Raw genomic sequence first — 17,486 nt, 5'->3', positions numbered from 1 at the left:
GCAGTGTTTAAAAATATTTTGTATTCCTGAATAGAAGTTCTATCACATTAAAATCCATCTGATTGCTCATGAGTATTATTTCAATTGTTTTCATCTAGTATTCTGAACAAATATTTTTTTTTCTAAAATACTGAATTTTAAAAAATACTGAATTTTAAAAATACTGAATAAAACTGAAGTTCTCAGAACTAAAATAAACTAAATATATTCCAATGGCTTTCAATACAAGCTATAGAGTAAAAACTTCAAGCAGCAAAAGGGCACAAATGTCATCACTGATCTAGAAATAATTAAATAATTTAAAAATCTGAGTGTTCTATGATTTTAAAAATGCTAATATACAGTTTGGAAAAGCTTAAGAGCATACTATTAAGATCTACATAACAATTTTCTGAAATAAATCAAAAATCTATCATTACATATAATACTTTCCCCAATGTGAAATCTGTGAGAGAAAAGCTGCTAATGAACCAACTCTCCAAACCAGAGGCTATTTAAAAAAGAGCAGTGACAAAGTTTCTGCTAAAACCTATGTATACATATGGAATTCAGATCTTTCTGTGCTCTTCTATATAAGGTTGCAGCCAGAGCAAATTAAATGTGTTCCAAGCAAAGGCATAAGAGCTGGATAAGAATCGTGTTTCACTGCTAGAAATGAGAACTGTGGAAAACACTATACGGCTAACAGGATAGAATCTGCATAAAATAAAAGCTCTAGAATCTTTAGATTTTTTTTCTCCAATGAGGAAACAGCCCAGGCTTAATCCTAAATAAAACTATCTTAAGCTAAAATAACAGAGTTTATTACAGTCCCCCAAATTATCAGAGCTCTTCAGAATATTACTTGAATAAGGGTTATGAACTGGGTTGACATGCTTAACTGGCAGCTTTATGAATTACAATGAATGTTGCCATGCTCTAAAAATGAATGTATCAGAGAGGAAATAACCTCCCTGGCATGCTTACAGCTATGCAACACGCTTGTTTCACTGCCTGCAAGCTCCAGGGCTAGAGGCTCAAAATAAGTCAATGGGAGGAGGATTTCAGTCACAGCAACAAGCGCTGAACAGATGCAACGACGACAACACACTTGGGAAAGTCACAAGCAAATGAGAGGTACGTATTTACAGATAAATAGATTTATCTAAGGGATTTTGTTGTTTTTTTTTACTTAATCTTTAAGAACTCTACTTCCATAATCTTTTATTTATATTCAGTGGTTTAAGGACCAAAATGAAAAATTTACTTATGTTAAAGGGGAGATTTTTAATATGGGATTTGTAAATATAATGAACAAATATCTTAATCATGGTCTTAGCCTCCCTTCTCAAGGAACTAGGAAGGTTAAGGAAAAAATTAGTACTTAAAACACAACAAAAAGAACTGGTTCAAGTTCGGCAAATCTAATGATTAAATTAAAAAATACCTCTCGAAGTAGCATGCTGTGAAAGATAAAATTTTTTGGATCCTATTAATATTTTTCTCTTCTAACAAAAGGGATTCCAAAATGCTTATAAAAAATGGCATTTAAATCAGCACTAAGATAAACCCAATAAGACAACTCAATTGCATGTAAGGATTCTAGCTGATAAATCATTTATTTTGACTTTATGTAGGCTTAAAGTCTTCCTAGGTGGGTGGCTAGCGTGTAACATAACTTTGACTAAAGTTCTATTCAAAACTATTTAGTGCTTTGACTTTTTAAAAATTCTTTTTAAAGTACAGGTCAGGAAACACCTAGCTTTTTATTATAAGCCACTGAAAAAATAATGTATCTCTCCCCTATCATTAACTTTGAAGCAAGTCAGGAATTTAATATTTTTTATGGGAACTAATTGCATTGTCACAATAGCACAATGGGCCTATTGAGAAGGGAGGGCCTAGTTGCTATGTTCAAGTGTTTCTACTGCTTTTTGGAAACAAATAATGCAACTTATATATCTATATCTTATATTTAGGGGCATCTCTCTGGCAATCAAGTTCAACTATAACTCTACAACTGCAGCAAAAATACAAAAAAATGAAAGAAACCAATACTATATTTTCTCTTGGCTACTGGTATCTTTCACTGAGCCTTCTAAAATCTAAGCTCTAGGAAATACTAAAAATTTGAGGTCTTAATTACAAGCATGGACAGATGTGTGTATACTCTCATCTTAACAGAACTTCAACTTGTTTTTAAAAGGAAGGAGTCAACTTTGGCATGGATCCTTTGGCATAGGTACGACACCTTAAAGTAGTTGACCAGCTTAGCTACTGACCATGCTGATTAGTGTCCAAATGGATTGAATCAGAGAAAAATGGTGAATGGCTCTCTCTTATAGAATGTCTGAACAAAGCAGAATTCCTGAGCATGTTCTGCAGAGTTTATTGGATCACTTAATCTCTTCTAACCAGTCTGGATTACCGACAGAATCAATACCAGAGGAAATGAAACAGATTGTTGAAGAACAAGGAAATAAACTGCGCTGGGCAGCTCTTCTGATACTAGTGGTGATAATCCCCACAATTGGTGGAAACATCCTTGTTATTCTGGCTGTTTCACTGGAGAAGAAGCTACAGTATGCTACCAATTACTTTCTAATGTCCTTGGCGGTGGCTGACTTGCTGGTTGGATTATTTGTGATGCCAATTGCCCTCTTGACAATAATGTTTGGTAAGTATTTCACTTTGTTCCACACATCAAACCACTTTGACATACTGTTAGAGAAATGGACAGTCATTTTATCCTTATTTTCCTTAAAATAAAAGATGGACTTGGACTATTTAAGGAAATGGCTCAGGGTGTCCCAAGAAATGATCCATCTGTTTCATTTTTTATGATATCTGACCATTTGTGTTCTTGATAGATTTCTAAGTTAATAAAGTAAGTGGACCAAAGCCTGAGTTATTGCGATAATAACATAGTTTGATACTGAAATCTTTCCTATAATAAAAAAGATAATTACATTATAATAGACATAATAGTTTTTGATTTACGCTTATCATCTTTAGTCATAAAATCTGGGTGAACACAAATAATTCTGTTGATGAATTATGAAGGCTCCTACCTCAGAGTCAGCATTAAAAGGATTTAACTTAGTCAACACTGGCAAAACTGATATTCCATTCATAAACTGCTTAAGAAAAATGTTATATATAGCTGATATGGCTTCTAAGAATTATATTTACTTACGTAGTGCAGAAAAACATTTCAAGTTATAGAAGGAAAATTTAAGCTAGAATGTACTAATTTATTAAATTAGATAGTAAAGAAAAACTTCTATTTCAACTATTTTTATGAGAATTAATAAAAAGATATCTAAAATTAAGTACTTGATGCCCCAAATATTATAAGGTAATGACGGGTTTAAACTTAGTATTGTAAATTAACACTTATCCAGGCTTTAAAGTAAATCAAGAAAATTCTGTTGCAGGACAAGCAACAACGAATAAGGTTCTATTGTCTTAATCAGATTCTTATATCATTAGCATTTTCTTTCTTTTTTAAAAAAAATATTTTTAGCTGAGGATGGACACAATGCCTTTTTTTTTTAAATTTATTTTTATGTGGTTCTGAGGACCAAACCCAGTTGCCTCACACTTGCGAGGCAAGCAAGCACTCTACATGACCCCAGTCCCTCATTAGTATTTTCTATATATCCCCCTCTTCTATAAATTTGTAATCTTTGGAATAATCTACTGCTTTATGTAACCATGAAAAATAATTAAGAAATCTTACTCTAATGGAGAACCTAAAGCAATCTTAATTCTGGAAAATTTTAAAGAAATAAAGTACTTAGGACTATATAAACATATATATGTGTATTTGGTAAAGACTGCACAGGCAAAGGATTTAAGCTTACATGTCCATAATTATAATAGTAGCTTCAAGATATTAACCAACTCTATATAAACGGTGCTTTACTGGACACTCAGAAAATGTCAAAATGCTTATTTCAGGCTACCATGAAAGTTAATAGATATGTTGAATAAATGAGATATGCAGAAGTGACTTTTGACTTTATAACAAAGTTCCACAATATGAAAGTGAGCTAACAAAGAAAAGTTAACAGATAATCCATATATTCTATATGATAATAACACAGTAAAAATTTAAGTCTTTAATCTAAAAATTTGGTGCTTACCATATTTTTAGCAGTAAGTTAGCAGAAAAACCAAACACACTTTAACATATTTCAAAACATTTTAAAAACATGTTGAATATCTTTCTATTTGTCTCAACTAATTAAGATATATATATATTTTAACAGTATTTCATTTTTTCAAAGTGTTTGCTAATTTTTAGCTACAAAAGTTCCAAACACTTTTACTATCAGCAATTAGTTTTACAGTGAGTGGATCTAGTAGATATTTTTAAAAGTGAACTCCAGGAAACTTAAAAACTATTTTTAAAATTATTGTATTAATTCAACCCAACTCTATTACCATGAGAAAGCGTATGAGGAGGACTGGTGTAGTTCAGTGGCAGAGTGCTGGCCTAGTATGTGTGAGGCCCTGTGCTCCATCCCTAGCACGGCCAACAAAATATAAGGAAATGCAAGCAGTCCTCTAAAAGCTTCCAAGGATGCATTCGTAAATTAGAAATTATACGTACCAACAGGGACCTGATTTCAAAAAATAGGATCTTTTAATTTTTTTTTTCAAATAGGATATGAGTATAGCCTTTCATACACTGATGAATACTAAAACTTTCTAAACTAATGCATTTACAAAAATGTGTGATAACTTTAAAAGGCAGAAGTAGATCTTATAGTATATTTTTCTCTCCAGAACTTTCCCAATCTACCAACAAGTGTCCCTAGTTTTATAAGCATGAAAGATTAATTGCCACTGTGAGCAATTTTAGCTATCTCAGGGAAATTTAATGAAGAAACTTTAAACCAGATGGTATTCTAATAAAATTATGCCTAAAAAAAAAAAAGACAGTTTTAAAAAAATGTGGTTTTTGTGTCCTTATACTGAGGGATATTTTACTTAACCACCAATTTGTATAATATTTAGTTACATACTTTTTGAGTTTCTATTTTACCAAGATTATGACAACTTTGGCACAACACTGTCTTTTAAACAGGTAATGCTAGATTAATTTTTCTTTAATTTCTTCCCAAGAACACTAGATTCTATCTTTATAACTCTAGTTTTTAACTGTTTGTCCATAATACCTAAAAACTGTGGTCACAACTTAGTAGCTTATAACATAAAGCCTAAAAATACCTATGTTAGAAATACTTGGGCAGCAAAATAAACAGAAAAACTCCCCAAAACCCCCCAAACAGAATAACCTGTGCAGATATGAAAAAAGAAGGCTCACATTTAAGAACTTCTCAAAACTTTTCCTTCTCTTATCAAGTAAATGACTTAAAATAGGAAGGGAAAAATACAGCATTTATCCACTTGTTACTTAATAAAAATTAAGTTTTAATCCATGCCTCAGGATCAGTTGCAACAGTATCTATGGAACAGCTGAAAGGCTGTGTATAAAATGGTTGAAAGATGGGCTTCTAAAGCAATACCCTACCTTTCCTGTGCTGACCAAGACAAACCATTTAATATCTTATTAGTTCCATCAACTTGTCTGTAAAATGGGTGTGCAGAATTTTACTGCAGATAGAAACTGTTATGTAGCCTACTACCAATCACTAGTTATTGGTGGGTATTAGCAGAGCATGCCAATTAAATGTGATTAAGATGAAAATCTAACCAGAGATGATGAAAAAAAAAAGTCAATTGTTAATTTAAACAATGAAATGCTACTCTGCCCAATTCTGAAGTAGGGGAACAAAGCAACTAAAATCACTTCTTTTTGTAAGTGAAATTTTATAAAGCTAAGAAAAAATGTTCATTAAGTATTAAATTACTTCACACATTATCATGTTAGACATCTAACCCCTAGATGTCACATATACTCAGATACCTTAGCGGAAAAGCAACAATCTCAACCCTAAAAATCCTTTGAAGCAATCCTATTAAGCAGGTATTATTTTCCTCATTTTACAGAGGTCATAGGAACAAAGGGATAACCAATTTGTTCAAGATCACAAAATAAGTGGCATAGATATGACATGAACCTAGGAGGACTGAGTCTAGAATTCACACTCAGCCTCTATTAGTCTTCTTTCTCAAACACAAATGAGAAATTCTACTAGTCAAAACTGTCACTATTTAGCAAACAAAGCTAGCAATTATATCTTAACTCCATCTAACAAGAGTGCTAAAGAATTTTGGTCTAGGGATAAGGCAGAACTCAGTATTTTTTTTTCAGGTAGTTATATTTAATATTAGGTATAGAATATTCATGTCTCAACAAAAACTTGTAGAAATCCTTGAGACCTCTCTTCTTTTCTGAAGAAGGAATTAGACCTAGACCCATGCCTATGAAGTTGATGGACCTTGTCTGGGAGACAGATACTTAAGTATCTAAGTGACTACGTATGGTGGTATTTAAAACATAGTTTTCAATTTAAATGACAAAATATGTGTGCTAATATTAATTAATTAGTTGTCTACAATCTAAGACCCATCTAAGACTTGTTTCGCTTCTTTAATAGCTGTTCCTGTAATAGTCAGCCTATAATTACTTCAGGCATCCACAGAAATGCTATCTTTCAAACCTTACTGAAATTAATTTCTCTGAGTTCATTTAATTCAGAGGCAGGGGGAAGGACACAGAACATGGGATTTTTCAGAGAAATCACAGGCTTTCTTTTATGTGACACCAAATACTATATAATTTAAATATTTTCTTCTTTTTTTTTTTTAATATTTATTTTTTAGTTATCAGCAGACACAACATCTTTGTTTGTATGTGGTGCTGAGGATCGAACCCGGGCCGCACGCATGCCAGGCGAGCGCGCTACCGCTTGAGCCACATCCCAAGCCCCTTTTCTTCTTTTTTAGTTTTTATTCGAATCAAATTTAGAGCCTCGGAACAGCAATATTTAGTCTATGTACCTGGTAACTTATTTCCCTTAGACTCACTCTTAGATACATTTTTCGTTTTCTTTTAATTTAAATCTGTGATGGTTTCACTTGGTTATCTCAAATTTTAAGCAGTGTTCAAGTCTTTTTGGAAATGAGTTGGACTTAATACATTAAACAAATAAATACAACCATAAATCCTTAAGACAAATTAAAATTTCTAAGAAAAATAAGTTTAGAATAAACTATGTCATTATACCAATTTACCCTTTATTCAGTTTTTCTTTGACCTTGAGTCTTCCAAATTAATTACTAACTGAAAAGCAATTTTAGAATAAAAGTTTCTGACCCAGTAAAAGTCTTTACAGAATAAGAGTAGTAAGTAGTAAGGTTATAAAGAACACTTTCACTTTTCATTTTTAGTTACCTCAGTCTATTAAACAATTACAAAAGCCTTTTTTGTTTTTTTTTTTGCAGTGCTACAGATAGAACCTAGGGTTCATCTATTCCTCCCATGCTCCCCCTCCCTATCCCACTATGAATCAGCCTCCTTATATCAGAGAAAACATTCGGCAGTTTTTTGGGGGGATTGGCTAACTTCACTTAACATTATCTTCTCCAACACCATACATTTACCTGCAAATGCCATGGGCGGGAGGGGAATGGAGGTGGGGCAGAGGTTAGCAAGGATGGTGGAATGTGATGGACATCATTATCCAAAGTACATGTATGTACCCTGCTGTCATTTATTTTTAAAAAATCAATTAAAAAAAGAAAAAAAGAGATAAAACCCAGGGCCTTTCTCATCCTAGGCAAGCACTCTATCACTTTATCAAGTTCCCTTTTTGTGCTTTTCATAAAAGATTTCTATAATTTCTATCAATAATGCAGTTAACTATTACTTTTATGTTAGTTTCATTTAAAAACAATCTATCCATTAGTATTTCATTAAACTCAGAATTTTAAAGATCTCTCTCTCTAGTCTTAAAAACTCAGAGTCTCATTCTTTCTTAAAGAAAATTCAATATCCCATGTGAATATTTTTTACTGCTTACAATAAGAAAACATTAATAAAATTCCAATGATCTGCACATACTTCAGTTATGCTTCAAATTTGGAATTTTTAAATAAGACCATCCTATTCAAGAGTGAGGCTAACAAGGCTTCATAAGCTTAATTAAATCAGCACCCAAAACTTTCCTTTTATCCACAATTAGGAATATGTGGGTCAGACAGTTACATTTTATGAGTTCTTTCATTTTCTAGACCTTAATCTTCAAAAATATAGTCCATGCTGGGCACAGTGGCACATGCCTGTAATTCCAGGGACTCAGAAGGCTAAGGGAGAAGGACTATAAGTTCGAGGCCAGCCTCAACAACTTATATCAAAATAAAAAATAAAAAGGGCTGGGAATGCAGCTCAGTGGTAAAGTGCCCCTGGGTTTAATCCCCAGTATAAGAAAAAAATATATATATAGTCCATAATTAGAATAGCTAATACCAAGTTGGAATTATTAGGAAACCATTTTAAGAGATGATAGAAAATGAACATATGATCAAGGATACAGCACAATAATTTTCTGCCTTTTTAATTATAACTATGACCAAAATCTCTGATTATAGCTCTTGAGTATATAGGCTGGGGGTGTAGCTCAGAGGTAGAGTGCTTGCCTGGGATATGTGAAGCCCTGGATTCCTTCCCAGCACTGCATAAAAAAAAAAAAAAAAAAAAAAGGATTTGAGGATTTTTTGTTATTTCCTCCTTGGAGCCCTAAATCGAGAACTTCAGATCAGCTCAGCTTAGAATGTATCTATATCTATATCCTCACCTCAGTTTTCATTACAAAACTCAATTGTAGGTGATTTTTTGCATTCTACTTAGACTGTTAGTTTGCTTTTAAGGTTAGGTCAAAGAATGCACTGCTGCATTTGTCCAAAGTCTTTTCCCACTGCTGTCAGAAAATCTGAATGCTACAGCTGAGACAGGAGAAAAGTGCCTGGGTTCTCTATGAACAGTTTTCTCTGCTATACTTAATTTCTTTGTTTATTTTGAGAGGCTTCCTATAGAGTTCTATGAGGCTTTCTGAGTACCTATCCTACACCAGCAAAGCCAGATGCATCTTCTAAGACAGACACAACCTCTCCTAGAAAGTCATTTGTAAACTGTACTTTGCATACAAATCATCTGGGGATCTGATTTAACTGAAAAGTCTGACACAGTATGTTTGGGATGAGACCCAAGAGCTTGCATTTTTAGTAAATTCCCAGATGATGATCTGAAGAGCACACTCTGAGTAGTAAGGTTATAAAGAGCCCTTTCAATTAACATTTAGGGTTTTGATAAAGAATTGTCTTTCCTTCCCCACACCCATATTCAAAGGCTTAATTGTACCTGAATGTACTCATCTGCAAAATCGGTGATACATCCAGGCTCAATGAATCTACAATTTACCACTTCCATCCCTTTCTACCCCCAATCCAACAGGTGAAGTAGGAAACGCTCATTTATAATAATATACTTAATAATTTACTTAATAGCATGAATGATGCTTCAATTTCTTTTTAAGTTGTTGCTGAACATGGAACCAAGTACCAAGCAATCACTTATTCTTTTTAAATAAAATTCATACTGATTTTGTTATTTTGGTCCTTAGAAGAAATATTTTAATATTCCTATACCAACTCTGGAAACAGAAGACACCAAAAGTGAGCTTTTTTGTCAAGTCTCCAAATATTTTTCACTGAAATTCTACTTGACTCTTGAAAATACCATATTCAAGTCTATCTAAAAACTCTTTCCCTCAAGTACAGCGTCTTGTTGTTGTTGTTTTGGTTTGGGAGTCTAATCTTTCTCTATCCCTAAGCTCTTTAATTTTAAAAAGTTCGGGGGGGTGGGGGGGGTGGAGGGTGTAGCTCAGTGGTAGAGCACTTGCCTAGCATGCACAAGGCCCTGTTCAATCCCCTGCACCAAAAAACAAAAAGACAATTCACAACTGAAAAATCTCCTGCTGCCCAGTAATTCTGAAACTCCTAAGATGAGTATCTTGGTCTTTCTTTAATTATCCCTATCACTTCCTGTCAAAGTTAGATACACTTGGAATAACCAGGACAAGAAAAGTAGTTTACATTTTACCAGTGGCCATACAACAATCAAACCATAAAAGAGGCATAGATAATCTCATATGCAAGACATCTGTTTTCTATAAAATCTATGTATATATGTAAGTGTGTATTTGTAAAATGCATTCTAACTGAAATATTGTAGGGACATCCTAAAATAAATTTTAGTCCTTTTGAAACTGTAAACATGTACACAGTGGGTGTATGTATAATACATAATGCATTAAATCTGAACATGTACAGATATTTGTGGAAGTAAATTTACTGAAAAACTATGAAGACTAATATCACTTTCAATTTTTTTTTAAAAAATATTTCTATGTGGAACCAATGTGAATCTGCAATATGTATCTGGGGTAAAAATGGGAGTTCATAATCTGCTTAAATCAAATGTACGAAATATGATATGTCAAGAGCTTTGTAATGTTTTGAACAACTAATAATAAAAAAAATATTTCTAAAGTGCTTAAAACTATATTAACTATACAATAAATGTTTTAGGACTATGCCTCAGGTTATTGCCAGACTTGAGTGAAAATGCCAGGCCTTAAGGAGACTCCCATTTGGATAGGCTTTTTGCCTACTCCATGGTAAATTGTTTTCTTTTTTTAATACAATACCAACTGAAAAATAAATTTTTATTTGTATAGTAAGGCTAAGTTCCAGTTGCAATGTGTAAATTTTTAAAAGGTCACAAATGGAACTGACAAGAGAGCAAAATCATAAAATGCTAACTGCTACTGACTTAGAGAGTCATAATTATTACATGATAGCAAATGTATTTAAAAGCTTCCATCTATAGAAATAACGTATTTAATATTATCTTCACAATCTGAATTAAACATTATCTTGTAGTGGTTACATCAAAATTTCAGGTTAATAAACAAAAAAAAGCTAAAAAATATATATTACTTAAAAAAAAAAAGAAACTATAAATTGAAGTTGCCATTCTTAGAGAAAAATTGTTTTTCTTTCTTTCAGAGGCTATGTGGCCCCTCCCACTAGTTCTGTGTCCTGCCTGGTTATTTCTTGACGTTCTCTTTTCAACTGCATCCATCATGCATCTCTGTGCCATTTCAGTGGATCGTTACATAGCCATCAAAAAGCCAATCCAGGCCAATCAATATAACTCCAGAGCTACCGCGTTTATCAAGATTACAGTGGTGTGGTTAATTTCAATAGGTATGTGGGGAATACCAGGGTACGGGTGGCATATACGGCCTTTGGTTCCTTTCAGCTAGGAGAATGTCAGGATTGGTAGGCCCAGAAACTCAGCATGAGAAGTCAAGGCAGACTACTGATGTCCCAACACAAGGTGCTTCTGTCGTTCCATTCATCATGTAGTGTCTAAACCGTACAGAAACTGAAGAAGTAGCAAAGTGTTCATCTCTTAATGATGTGCAGGAAGGCTGAGTCTTCATATTTGTCAACACGTCATTAAGACCTAGCTAGTAAAGGCATCCCATAATTTCATTTTTTGTTATCTTGATGTGATTATCTTACATCACATCTAAGAAGATGAATAGGAAAAGAGAAAAAAAACCAACTCAAACATTTTACAAGCAGCTTTCAGAGCATAAATTCATCTTAGAAGCCAACATTTCAATATATATATAGATTAGAGGCATCTAAATGTCTGCATTAGTGTTTTAAATGTTTCAAAGTTTTTAGGTTAAAATAATGTTTACTTAATGTTTAGAAATGACTTGTAGAGAGAAGTCACATCTCTTCTAAACTATTATGACTCTGTGCTTATCTTTAATGCTTAAAGATAATGTAATAGTCCTGTAATGGACTATCTTGGCATGAAGTACAGCACTCAAAGCTCTTTAAGTTAATTAGAAAAACAAGCAGATTTGCAACAAACACAATGATCTGACCAGCGGACTCACCCTTCCTAGAAAAATATCTTAGAAAAGGGAAAAATTTAAAGAGACACAATACTAAAAGGAAGGTAAGAAAAAAAAATTACTTCTCTGTAATCAGAGTAAGAACATATGCAAAAAACCAATAAGTAAGACACTGAAATTGACCTACATATTCCTGAAATAATGGTACTAAAGCCAAACATCTTGAAAAATTTGCAGATAAAATCAAGGCATGCTACTGCTGTGGCATGGGAAGAAAGCAGGGTTAAGGAAAAGTCTATTCAGAACAGAGAGATTTGCAAGCAGCAAGAAAAGGCCAGTTTAAGGGGCAGAGGCTGATGGACAGAGCAGAACAGCAACTCTATACAACCCCCCCCCCCCAAAAAAAAAGCTAGAGAAAGAGAAGGGGAGATAATGGGTGTTAAATAACAAACTTTGAAGTGTGTAGTCATTCATTTCAAATGACTTTAAAAAAAAAAAGCTCACTTCAATGAGTGAGAAGGAAAGAATGTGAGTGAGGTTTGTGTGTTGGGATAAAGGGGAGGAGGGAGTAAACAGAAGCAAAGGAAAAAGGGAAGCATTTCCTTAGTGAAGAATTAAAATATTTGACACTGAAATATGATCAAACCGGTGTGATAAACAACCTGTTGGTTAGAAATAGTATCTAAATAAAGTCAGGATAATATGAAATTTATAAATTGATCAAATGTCAACTGAGTGTCTATAATATGCTATGTAATAAGAATACACAGAAATAGGAATCCCTACATTCAAGAAAAGCAAATACATAAACAAAATACAAAGTGATAAAGTATGCAGGAGAAAAAGGAAGACTCCAGGTTTATGGATTTGGAAAGGATGTTAGAACCTGTCTTCCTTTTATAGATACAAAAAGAGAAACCTAAAAATTTTAAATAGTTGGCTTAAGGATTTTTATAGCAGCAAGGCCAAGACCAATGCTCCTTTTGCTTCATCACCCTCTTCCTTATAGAACCAATCACAATTTAGTAACTGTAAAAAAAGAAAATGGGATGACAGGGTAGGTTCAGTTTCAAAATTCTACAAAGTGCTGAAGAGAGCTCACTTTCTTCTTTTGAATTTACAGTTATCCTAGTGCTATGGGCTGAACATGTCTCCCAAAGTTCACTTGTTGGAAGTTTAATCTTAACAATGTTGAAGAGATGAGGTCATGACGGCTCTGCCTTTATGAACCATTAAAGCCATTAAGGGAATGGGTTCATCCTTATAAAGGATGAGTTTGGGCCTCTCTCTTGTTCTCTCTCTCCCCCATGTGATACCTTCCACCATGTTATGATGCAGCAAGAAGATCCTCATCAGAAGCAGTCCCTGGATCTTGGACTTCTTAATCTCCAGAACTGTGAGCCAAATAAACTTCTTTTCATTATAAATTATCCAGTCTGTGGCATTCTGTTATAACAGCATAAAATGAACTAAAACACCTAAGTAACACCTAGAAACAGTAAGTATAAAAGAGGGTAAGGGTATACAAAGTGCCAGTGAAAACTCAAAAGTTATTGATCAAGAAGCTGGACAGGAAGCTAATGTAAGCCTTGATGGGGGTGCTACTGGAATGTGAAAAGAGAGTTTAGGCAGACTATTCACTAAGATAATGTAAAGAGAAGCTGTCCAGCAAGAAGTATAGAAGGATAAAAAGGAACAGATTGGAGCTCATGATTTTTGATATGGGATTATTTCAAGAGAACTCCTGGATACCTGCAGGAGTACAAATAATAAGAGTCGAGTTCAAGATATAAAATTAAGTGTTAGAAGAGTGATCAATGATTATGCAAGATGATGGCAAGGGAGCAAGAGAGAGGAAGACTACAGCAAGGTACTAAAACCTTTGAGAGAGATGGACAAATGTCCTGGAGAGGCTACTCAATGACCAGGATGGAAAAAAGAGTGGTATAAATCAATTTAATAGACTTCAAAAGGGAAGTGTTTGGAGGGGAGAAGGAATACTAGAGTGACGACCCTGAAGCAACAGGGGAGAAAAGGAGTCAGCAGACTTTTTCTTAAAAGGTCAAGAAAGTCTGTACCTTCAGGCATGCAGGTACCATGTGGTTTCTTTCATGGTTACTCTCTGGTCATACCACAAAAGCAGCCATAAACAATACGCTAATAAACGGGTATGGCTGTGTTCCAATAAAACTTTTACAAAAACAGAATGTGAGCCAATTTTTAAAACCACAGTAGTTGACCCAAGATTCTGTACACTTATCTTATTCTAAGGAAATCTTCTTTCTGGTGGTGAACATGAGGAAAAGCAGGGACTGTAGCTGTATCCACTAGAAAGGGTTTGAGGAAAATATTCCTGTCAAGGGCTCGTTAGCTATCATTAAAATGGTATGCAGATAATGAAGTGCTTTTGAATTCACACAACACAAGGCAAAAGATCAATTAATTCAGACATTTTAAAAAATACTTCAAGGGGAAAGTATTTAGTCTAACCCTTGCACTATTAATTTTCCAATAAGCTACTTCACTAAGAAACAGCACATTTAAATACTTACTTCTTGGTATTTAAAATATTAAGAAATTCACACGAGGTACCTTTTATTCATGTCTATTAGAAAAACTCTAAATCTTGAAATAAATTTCACAATTCACATTCTCTCAAATTAAGTACCATTTTTTAAAAAGAAAAGTTAAGTTTTCCATAAGAAGTTAAAAGGAAAGGATTAAAAGACAAAGATTAAACTTCCTGTTAAATGAACCTCAAAGATAATAAGTAAAATAGATACCTACTGAGAATTAAGACACTAAACAACTAGCTGTCTGAAGGCTCTTTAGATTATCTATACTGAATATTAAAATAAAAGCAGTTTCTCTTCTGAATTTCTTTTCCTTAACCTGGGATAGATCAAAACTAAAAAATAGCTTATAAAAACACAGAACAAATAAAGACATTCCCTACTTTATCATGGACATATTATAGCTTTAGGGAAGCTCTCACTATAAACCTAATATCACTAACCAACCTCTTTGTTTAAAAATGGCAGACTTGCTTATTTAGGTTCTGTCAAAAGTTCCACTGATACAATGCCTTGACAGATTCTACACTGTGTGTCCAGGAATTACAATGCACTAACCAGCATAAAGTTACTAGGATAAAACCTGAAGGGACCTAAATCTAAGTGTTACAATTTATAAAATGACTCAATTTATCTCATTTCCTCTTCCATAGGCATTGCCATTCCAGTACCCATTAAAGGCATAGACACTGATTTGCATAACCCAAACAATATTACCTGTGAGCTGACTAAGGAACGTTTTGGCAATTTCATGCTCTTTGGCTCAATGGCTGCCTTCTTCACACCTCTTGGGATCATGATTGTCACCTACTTTCTTACTATCCAAGCGTTACAGAGGAAAGCTTATTGGGTCAAAAACAAGCCACCTCAACGCCTAACATGGCTGACTGTGTCCACAGTTTTCCAAAGGGATGAAACACCTTGCTCATCACCTGAAAAGGTGGCAATGTTGTATGGTTCTCGTCAGGACAAGACTGTGCCCAACTCAAATGAAGAAACACTTATGCGACGAATGTCTACAGTTGGAAAAAAGTCAGCACAAACAATTTCCAATGAACAAAGAGCTTCGAAGGTCCTTGGAATTGTGTTTTTCCTTTTTTTGCTCATGTGGTGTCCCTTTTTTATTACAAATATTACTTTAGCTTTGTGTGATTCCTGTAACCAAACTACTCTTAAAATGCTCCTGGAGATATTTGTATGGATCGGCTACATTTCTTCAGGGGTAAATCCTCTTGTCTACACCCTCTTCAATAAGACATTTCGGGATGCATTTGGCCGATACATCACCTGTAATTACAGGGCTACAAAGTCTGTAAAAACTCTGCGAAAATGCTCTGGTAAGCTCTACTTCCAGAATGCAATGGCAGAGAACTCTAAATTTTTCATGAAACATGGAATTCGAAATGGGATTAGTCCTGCCATGTACCAGAGCCCAGTGAGGCTCCGAAGTTCCACCATTCAGTCTTCATCAATCATTCTACTGGATACACTCCTCCTCACTGAAAATGAAGGTGACAAAACTGAAGAGCAAGTCAGTTATGTATAGCAGAACTGACAGAGTTTTCACCTGACATAATGACAAGCAAGGTGATGAACAAGATGTAAGTTCACCAAGAATTAGATAACGAAGAATTTTATGTCATATATTAAATCAATTCTTTGAACTAAGAATTAAGTATTAAGATTATCTAATTTTCCTTATTTGGGCAAAATTATTCCATTAAAAAATAATCCTGTATAGCTACAAATGAAAATAATCCAGCACTCTGGTTAAATGTGGTTTTCAAAGGAAATAAAATTAAATAAGTCAATAAAGTTCAGGCTTTAAAAAAAATGTCAATTTAACATTTTATTTGGTTCCTAAGAGTAAGCAAAGTTGTGCTAAGAATGAAATAGAATAAACAAACATAGCCTTGCCTTTAAGGTCTTAAAGCAAAAGCCAACAGGAACAAGAGCAAAAGATAAGTATATAAAATGATGATCCTATCTGTTAAATCACTGTAGTATGCATCTAATCAGAACTGGGTCAACTGGAAGAGGAGGAGAAAGCAAATTAAAGTGGTCTTGGGTATCTGAATCACGTTATGCTTCTTAAAAGTATTAGTGAACACACACAAACTGGAAGCATGGAATCTCAATCTGGAGACTTAACAGTAAGTGAGCTTATAAAACAGATCACTGTGCCTGTGTTTGCCCAATGATGCAGTTGAACTTCTGGCCCAAAATCTTTTTTCATTGATCCTTTCCAGGCTACTTACTGAATAGCAGATTTAATTTAGAAATGATATTAATTTATTTGAGTCTCAGTTTTCTCATCTACATTTTGTGCAATACTCAAGAGGATAAGATGAATAAATAGTAGACACTCAGTAAATGGTAGCCAATTCAATCTATTTACTTTTTTTTATGCTACCTATAAATGGTAAACAAATTTAGGCTGAGTAGATCAACAGTGAAAACAGTCCTTGCCTTAGCTTTTCCATTTAAAGCTGATCCATACTTACGCCTCAGCCCACAGCTCCATCACTTACTCAGTTTAGGATAATGACTTCAAGAAACGTGTTGACCATGGAGAACCTCAGCATTAGTCAACCAGGCATATATTGTCCCAGTGATAGAATCCTTTCCTAGAACATGAATCTAATACATAGATCTTGATCTGTTACCTTTACTTATGGGCCCTATTTCATCTGCTAAGAAAAGTACATCTTACAAATTTATTCTTAAATCAAAGCTTTCAGCACTGTTCCCTATTTGTTTAAGATTTTTCAGCAATATTAAAGGTAGGTTACCTAAGATAAGAAGCAAAAAACTTTACATTCCTAAAAAACAAAACAAAACAGAAAAACACAAAACTAAGTTAATGAAATCATTCTAGTCTTGCCAGAATATTCCACAAAATGAAATACAACTCCAATATCAACTATTTCTGAAAAAAGTATATTATAATTTCAAATTTTTACCACTTTGATACATATCTCGTCTTTCCATTTTACTGGATACCTTATAAAGAAATCTATAA

General features: G+C 33.8%; 2 protein-coding genes across 4 annotated transcripts in view; one reads left to right on the top strand and one right to left on the bottom strand.

The window, feature by feature from the left end:
- Nucleotides 1-17,486, bottom strand: part of PSMD1 (proteasome 26S subunit, non-ATPase 1) — a 92,283-nt gene that overhangs the window by 42,006 nt on the left and 32,791 nt on the right. The gene's annotated exons all lie outside the window — the stretch shown is intronic.
- Nucleotides 1,004-16,274, top strand: HTR2B (5-hydroxytryptamine receptor 2B). Of its 2 annotated transcripts, none has more exons than XM_081262400.1 (4): nucleotides 1,004-1,116; nucleotides 1,959-2,656; nucleotides 11,023-11,223; nucleotides 15,118-16,274. In XM_081262400.1, exons 2-4 carry the CDS (start codon nucleotides 2,308-2,310, stop codon nucleotides 16,008-16,010), a joined length of 1,443 nt encoding a protein of 480 aa, XP_081118526.1. In that variant the 5' UTR covers nucleotides 1,004-1,116; nucleotides 1,959-2,307; the 3' UTR covers nucleotides 16,011-16,274. The 2 variants fall into 2 exon arrangements, with proteins under 2 accessions (XP_081118526.1, XP_081118527.1); XM_081262401.1 differs by having other exon boundaries at nucleotides 1,051-1,116; nucleotides 2,186-2,656.

This window comes from Spermophilus citellus (assembly GCF_964194105.1).
Source record: "Spermophilus citellus genome assembly, chromosome: 11".
Taxonomy (NCBI): Eukaryota; Metazoa; Chordata; class Mammalia; order Rodentia; family Sciuridae; genus Spermophilus; species Spermophilus citellus.
This window is presented reverse-complemented; position numbering and strand designations above follow the sequence as displayed.

Bases quoted from the DNA above. Each gene is read 5' to 3' on its own strand.
- HTR2B (XM_081262400.1), top strand. From the start codon at position 2,308: ATGGCTCTCTCTTATAGAATGTCTGAACAAAGCAGAATTCCTGAGCAT. The intron at 2,657-11,022 runs GTAAGTATTTCA...TCTTTCTTTCAG, and splicing joins CCTCTTGACAATAATGTTTG to AGGCTATGTGGCCCCTCCCA. The intron at 11,224-15,117 runs GTATGTGGGGAA...CCTCTTCCATAG, and splicing joins GGTGTGGTTAATTTCAATAG to GCATTGCCATTCCAGTACCC.